This window comes from Triticum urartu, chromosome 5A (assembly GCF_056163025.1).
Source record: "Triticum urartu cultivar PI428250 chromosome 5A, HENAU_Tu73, whole genome shotgun sequence".
In the NCBI taxonomy this organism is placed as follows: Eukaryota; Viridiplantae; Streptophyta; class Magnoliopsida; order Poales; family Poaceae; genus Triticum; species Triticum urartu.
In genome coordinates, this window is record NC_141877.1 from 46,957,284 (window position 1) to 46,964,977 (window position 7,694).

The 7,694-nt window shown below is 44.9% G+C and overlaps 1 protein-coding gene across 1 annotated transcript; it reads left to right on the plus strand.

The window, feature by feature from the left end:
- Positions 1-4,986: 4,986 nt before the first annotated feature.
- Positions 4,987-7,279, plus strand: LOC147967904 (protein FAR1-RELATED SEQUENCE 7-like). The gene is made up of 6 exons (XM_087523307.1): positions 4,987-5,153; positions 5,284-5,666; positions 5,811-6,049; positions 6,209-6,268; positions 6,387-6,668; positions 6,788-7,279. The coding sequence occupies exons 1-6, from the start codon at positions 4,987-4,989 to the stop codon at positions 7,277-7,279; spliced, it is 1,623 nt and encodes a 540-aa protein (XP_087379433.1).
- Positions 7,280-7,694: the final 415 nt, after the last annotated feature.

A 7,694-nucleotide genomic window follows, 5' to 3' on the forward strand; every position in this document is an offset into this window, starting at 1 on the left:
TAAAATGAAAGAGTGCTTATCTCATCTTATGCCAAGGAACATGCATGAAAAGTTGAAAACCCTATAGCACAATGCTGATGGGTCAAACATCTGGAGCTTTGTTAATATGAATACCCAACAGTTTCAAACAAGAAATCAACACATAGATAACTGGAGTAAGAAATAAAACTGTGGGGTTTTTCATTAAAATTTCCTTTAGTGAAAACATTCTAAACAAAAAATGGTATTCTGAAGACAACAACCCAGCCAGAAAAATGGAAATAAGAATTATTCAAAGTACCAACTTCTAAGGTTGAAAATAAAACAAATATTTAAGGTAGAAACTGGAAATGCCCATATACACATAAATTTCTTTTATCTGTATAGAACAAGTAGTAACATCATGAATCTCAAACTGAAGACAATGGCATGCCAACTAAATGAAGCTTCTAGTTAGATCCATGCATAACAGAGCCAGAAGATCTAGAAACACGTTCATATGAGAGCATGGAGAGTCATCTATTCCTGAATTACAAAATTCGGCATCCAATTGATTGATAATTTTCTAGTCCCCAAAAAAATGTGTTGATGAATTTCTATTCAAACCTGTAAAAAACAGCAAGTTCTGACATTCTACATTGCCCAAACAATATATGGACCAGGATGCAGGTGAGCAAATGTACAACTATCTTTTGAGTTCCTTGCAGATTGCAGTAGAAAACAAGATAAGTAAAGCAGCCGCTAATTTGCATTATTAATTGTGAAAGTTCATCAATATGTTTGTTGAGGACTAAAAGGTTATCATTTTTTTCAATTGTGAAAATGGCATGCCTGGGGATGCCTTTGGTGATATAATTTTTACCTGAAATTAATGACATAATTTCGTAATTTTTATGTGAAAAATCACTGGTGACACACAAGGAGCTCAAAATTGATAGGAAACTCTACAAAAAGTATGTGCAGTATTTACTTCAACTCCAACATGAGGTACATCTACTTTAAATCCATACCTGGATGATAGGAAAGTCACATATGCACTCTAAACAGACAGAAATCCCAGAAATTATTTCTTTTATCTCTAGTAGGAAATTTTAGCAGCACCTCCAGGATCTACATTAAGTACTAACATTACAATAATGTTTGGAGGAGCACTAGCTCTATAGTTATGACTCTTAAGTAAAAGAACAAGGACTTTTCTAAACAATACAAGCGTATTTGCAGTGAGATTTGCACATCATGTAACGTGGTACAAACCTATATTCTAGAGCAAGTTCTTTCTCCCCATAGCTTCCCAAAAAAAGGGCAAGGAAAATTAATTAGTTTGATAAGGCAATCAGGCCATAGAACCAAAGTTGATTCACAAAAGGGGAATTCTTCAGAGGAAAAAGTAGATGTTTTGATGGAGTTCATCATCATTGATGACAGCAGGTAGAGCTTACTTATAAGGTGAGGCTCAGTTGGATCCCTACAACAAAAATATTGAACTCTTGAACTAAAGAATTAGTCGTGCTTCAATTTAAGGAAACAACATCAAGAAACAACACTAGTTGGAGACAAGTACCTTCCTTTGGGATTGCGTATTGGCATCTCCCTGAAAATCAGGAAACAAGAGAAGAACTTAGACAACAAAATTACCATCTAGCCAGTACCCAAACTACAAGCTGAAGAAAAATTGCTAAGTAGCTACATGATGCGGTCGCAGCCATGCTAGCTTTGTGGCAGACGTGGCAGGAGAAATTCTCATAATCTGAGACCTTAGCATAAGCATTTTAAATTTCACATGGCATGGTAATTTCGTCCTGCTGTCATCACAACAGGCACGAGTAACTTCTTGACAAGTGATTGCCCCATCACAACTTACCAACCCCGTTTAGATGCCAAACGTATAACACAAATAATCTGATGCACTCTTGACGACATAAAAAAATAAAATAAAATTAGTCTATAAAAAATAGGTAGGAAAGTCACCAGGGTAGATGGAAGCGGCCATGTTCGATGTTCGAGAGAGGCAAGGGGCGAAGCTTGAGCTCATGAGCGCATGAAGAAGGAGAAGTGAACAAATTGAAGAGGAGGTCGATGATACATATACCATGATGGCTCACTGGCGGCCAGCGAGATCCCAGGTCCTTTCAACCAAGGAGATGACGATGGGAGATGAGAGAAACATAGTCCCAGAGCTGCTCGCGGAGCACCTCTGCACGGGCGAGCGCTGCCCTGGCGCTCAGGTCGAGGTCAGACTTGGCTCCGTCGCTTGCGCTGAATTGGATCCCGCTGGTGGGACGACCTATTATCCTTCTGCAAAGCCACCACCGCAGGGATAGAGTGGCCTGCCCTGCCGGTCTCTAGAGAAGAGGAGCCGCCATGGCTAGTGCGAAGCAGGTCGGGGCTAGCGGCGGTGCACAGGTTGTGTGACAGAGACGGTTTGGAAAATGGCAGACACCTCCCAGTCTCCCACCATCCCACGATCCATAGTGGGGTTTCTCCCGATTATTTTAGCAGTATAATGACACGTGAGGTAATCCCTGGAAAAAAAAGATGCGTGAGGTAAATTTACCCCGCAAGTCCGGTCTTTTGTGAAGTGTGTGGTCCGGTTGGGGTGAGGAATAAGAATTCCTCACCCAGGGTGACGAATAGCGCGACCCTATATATATATATATATATATATATATATATATATATGCTGGACTATTCTGTTACCGGTAACAGAATATTATTATGTTACCCTCGCCCCCTATAAGGCGCGACGCATCCACGACCGACCCAGCCCCAATCCGACTCGCTTCCTACCGCCGGAGGCAGCCGTCGCGGGCGAGCGAGCGACGGCGGCAGCCGGAGCGAGGGAGCCCGCGGCGCCGTGATTGGCCGGCGACGGATCCGCCGCCGCCTCCTCGTTCCTTCTGTCGCCGGATCCATCGTCGGGGTCGTCATCCCCGCCTCCTGCCTCCCTCCGTCACTGGATCCATCGTCGGGGTTGTGATCCCCGCCTCCTGTCTCGCTCCGCCGCAGGATCCATCGACAGGGCCGTGATCCCCGCCTCCTACCTCCCTCCGTCGCCGGATCCATCGTCGGAGCCGTCATCCCCGCCTCCTGCCTCCCTCCGTCACGGGGTCTCCTTCTCCGGGGCAGTTATCCCCGCAAGGTGCTTCCTCTACGAACCTCTTCGCCAGACGTCCACCACAAGCAGGTGATGCGTCAATGGTGCCGCCTCGCAAGAACATGCCAGTAAGACGCCCACGAGATGTAGAAGAAGAAGACAGTACACTCGAGGTAATGTCTGCTCCCCACGTTTGTGTCACTCCATCAGTTCGTCAGTCCTGCTATGAAGAACCCGATGGTACATTGCAAATGCTAGCATCAGTTCATTGACACCCCTGCCACTTGATGCACGATTAGGATGTCGAGGTTACTGTCAGTGCATCTAATATGCTATCTTCAGTTCAAGTTAAAAAAAATAACACATATGCGTCAGTCCAGGTATAGTGACAAGGTTCAGCTACCGCTGAGAGTTGTATGTTGTTATTCCTAAGAGTACAAGTCATGTAATTGCGCCAGTTCGAACGAGTAACAAAACTGTTACAAAAAAATAATATAAAATTGCTACACAATAAGTTCAGTGATACATAAGCTAGCAGTACTTGTAATGTATGTGCATTGATGCACGATTAGGATGTCGAGGTTACTGTCAGTGCATCTAATATGCTATCTTCAGTTCAAGTTAAAAAAATAGCACATATGCGTCAGTCCAGGTAGATAGTGACGAGAGAGTGCCACAGTTACACAGTAAGTTCAATGATACATAAACTAGGAGTACTTCTAGTGTAGTTGCATAAGTTACAGAAGAACAAAGGAGAAGTCATGCATGAGTTCAATGTCCAGTTTACAAAACAGTGCTAAAAAACAGTACATCCGTGTTTGAACATGAACGTTCATCAGTTCGACTGAAAACGAAACCAGATTAATCCCAAAAACTTTTGAATGTTGTTTGCAGAAGCATGCAAGGCGGCGCACGCAGCAAGCATTTCATGAGCAAAACAGATATGGGGCACCACCTGGTTGGGTAACACCAGAAATACCGCCTGGATATTTCAACAGTACAGGCAGATTTGAAGATACACCGCAATCATCAGAAGCACGGACAGGTCCTTCTATACAGCAAACAACAATGTCTGGGAATGCAAGTTTTGCCGCTACTGGGTTGCAACTAGGCCAACAATATCACCAACAACAAATGTTTTCCTTCCCCAGCGCATGCAAAAAGCCAAGGACAAGAAGGCTTCCACCAGTCGCTCCGTCAACATCAATCATCCGTGCTGCAAAAGCAGTTGCGACGGGAAGACCAGGGCAAAAAGACAGAAATTTTGGCCACTCTAGCAGGTTCAAAAGTATAAGATATGAGCCATATAGACAGGAGCAACATCACAATGAATCTGAGGAGAGACGTCCGTACAACGGGAGACAGAGATCTTCGTCATCGTTGCTCCCTCCAAGAGATGCATTGCTGCATGTGCCAAGGGTGACACCACCGGCGCCCATAAACCAGGGAGAACAACAAACACCAGAGGCAGCGCAGAGCTATACACATGTAAGTATCCATATAGGAAAAAAAATACAAGCACAGTCCATACCATGGTGCTGTGACCACCCCATCTAACATTTTTGTTTTGTCACTGTTGTGTGCAGCCACCTGACATTGAAGCTTATGTTCTGCCAAGGCTAGAGATGAGGTTTGAAACTTTCGAAGAAACTAAGAACTTCTACAACGTATATGCAAAGCACGCTGGTTTTGCTGTCAAGGAAGGCCCCAAGTTTAAGACCAGAGCCTACCTTTATTGCACGTGCCATGGAGTTTATGAATCAAAGGTGTCTGAAGCAAATAGACAGCGTAACAAGACGACAGCCAGAACTAACTGCGGGGCTAAAATGAGGCTGAAGAAGGAAAAGGATGAAACATTTGTCGTAAAAGATATAGTCTGGGAACACAACCACAAGCTATAGCTCACCGCAGAAATGCTTGTCTTCTTGCACTCCCACAAAAACTTTGACAAAACAATCTTGGAGTACGTCAAGTACCTGCAGTTCAAAGGCATTGAACACGCGCAAATCATGAGCATTCTGGGCAGTGATGACCCTGGTAGCTACTTCCTCGAAATGAATGCCAAAGACCTGATTAACCTGTAAGTACAAACTTGTTCTCCTCCCATAAACCGCCTACGTCTTTTTTCCTCTGTCAGTACAAACATATCAAGCAACGCATGACCTGACGCCAGTTCAACATGCATTTTTCAATGAACTTTTTATATGCAGGAAAGCAAAGAATTCAAGGATTGATGATGTGGATGATGTCCTAAAGACTGTCAACTTCTTTAGGGAGATGAAAGCTATAAACAGGGAATTCTTCTGTGACATGCAACTCGATGAGTCTGACAGAGTTAAGAACATATTCTGGGCGAACGCAAGCTGCCGAGGAGCGTATCAGGACTTCGGGGACTGCGTAACGTTTGACACAACATACAAGACCAACAAGTACCATATGCCACTTGGGGTGTTTGTCGGAACTAACAACCACTTACAGACTACATTCTTTGGTTTTGCCCTGATAAGAGATGAGGATGCAGATTCATTCAAGTGGCTGTTCAGGACATTTTTAAGGTGCATGAGAAGGAAGGCTCCTACATGCATTCTCACAGGTACACCCGCTAAAACCACCCCCAACCACCACCCCCTACCAAAAAAGAAAAGGAAAATAACACAGTAAAAATGTTGTGTCAGTTGTATTGGTATATATGCACAACCATCTGCTGACCACTCCGAGTCTATTTTCTCATTACCAGACCAGTGCCAGGCAATGGCTTTGGCGATCGCAGATGTTTTCAAGAACACAATACATAAGCTATGCCGCTGGCACATTATGAAGAAGTACAGGGAACACCTCGCGTACCTGTATTTCCTGCACGAGGACCTTAAGGATGAATTCACATCAATTCTCAACTGGCCCCTCATGCCAACTGAGTTTGAGGATGCCTGGAAAAGACTCATGGATAATTACAACCTCCACGATGATGCCACAATGGTGGGCATGTGGAACGAGCGTGAGAAATGGATATCAGCCTACTTCAAAGAAATTTTCTGCGCCAAAATGACATCCACATAGCAAAGTGAGAGCATGAACTATGTGCTCAAGAAGAACTATGTAAATGAGAGACATAACCTACACCGGTTTGTCAGCCAGGTAAACTCCTGCGTCAAAACCAGGAGGCAGACAGAGAACCAGGAGACGATGGGTAACCGGGTATAGCTCTATCACTTGTCGTAAGACAAAAAATTACATGCTTACTAAAGTAAAAACTTTATTGGAAGTTTTTCCTGCGAGAAAACTAACAATTTGGTCATCATTCTTGCATCTGCAGAAGGAACAAAACACGCTGACCTTCTATGGGTTTGACACCCAGATGGCAAAGCTGTACACGCGAGCTGTGTACAGCGAGATCAGAGATAGGCTAAAACTGAGCACTCTCTTCACGGCGACAGAGACGGAAGAGCCCACAAAGTACCTAGTGCGCTACAACCACCCGCAAAAACTGTCTGTGTGGGCTCAGCACGCGTTCCAGGTGGTTGCAGACCCCGTGGGAGAAACATATGAGTGCGAGTGCAGGCTATGGGACCACACAGGTGAGGACTACAAAAAAGATGTTACATACTGTACTACTTTTTTGCAAAGTTTTTGTTCGAATGAAATGACAAAAAACATGCACCTCTTCCAAAAACAAATACAGGTCTTTTCTGCATGCATGTCCTGTGCATGATGCAGATAATTAAGGCTGAAAGCGTTCCAGAGAAATACATACTCAAGAGATACACCAAACGCCCGAACATCCAGCCAGCATTTGACAGAAATGACTTGAGGAGAGTAGCGTCAAACAAGGCATCCCAATACTGCATTGAAAGCTCACTGCTGACGCTGAACATGAGGGTGCACAGAAAAAGCTTGAGAAGCCAAGAGCAAATGGCAAGGACGCGGGTCGTCATGGACAAACTTGAACAAGAACTCGACGCCATGCATTCTGCTGAAAATGGAGGTGTCGCGGACAATGAAGCCATTGAGCAGGATATTGCTACAATGTTGTCCGAGATGAACCATATGGGAGCTATTGACCCGTTTGAGAACGAGGAAGAGGAGCAGCAGCAACCGGAGCTTGCCCGTGTGCACACTCAAGAGCACCAACAAACTCACATGCGAGATCATGAGCTTGATGGTGCTGTAGGTGAACGACATGACAATAGCACATCCTACCAGCAGTAGCAGGAAAGGGTGATTAAACCCCCAATATTCTCAAACACAATGGGGAGGAAGAGCAAGACGCAAGCAGCGAAAGCTGCGAAAGCAACAGCCAAAAAGCCACCACGCCCCATCAAGCGCGTGGAATTTGGCCCGGACGGCAAACCCCTCGGGGTAAGGGCATGCGGATTCTGCAACGTCGTGAGAAACCATAACTACCGCACATGCCCACTCCGCACAGATGCCACTGTCAACAAGAACAAGCAGATTGGAGCCACCCAGCTTTCTACCAATGGAGACAACACACGTAACAGCTACACTTGCCGCAAGTGTGGCGGAACTGACGGACATAATGCCCGCACGTGCAAAGTGGGCAAGGAGGTCAGTGGAGCTGAACATAAACAGGGCAAGGTACAGAGTTCCAAGCAATCAAATGAAG

Bases quoted from the DNA above. Each gene is read 5' to 3' on its own strand.
- LOC147967904 (XM_087523307.1), top strand. From the start codon at position 4,987: ATGCTTGTCTTCTTGCACTCCCACAAAAACTTTGACAAAACAATCTTG. The intron at 6,050-6,208 runs GTGGGCATGTGG...TTTGTCAGCCAG, and splicing joins TCCACGATGATGCCACAATG to GTAAACTCCTGCGTCAAAAC. The intron at 6,669-6,787 runs GTTACATACTGT...TGCATGATGCAG, and splicing joins GTGAGGACTACAAAAAAGAT to ATAATTAAGGCTGAAAGCGT.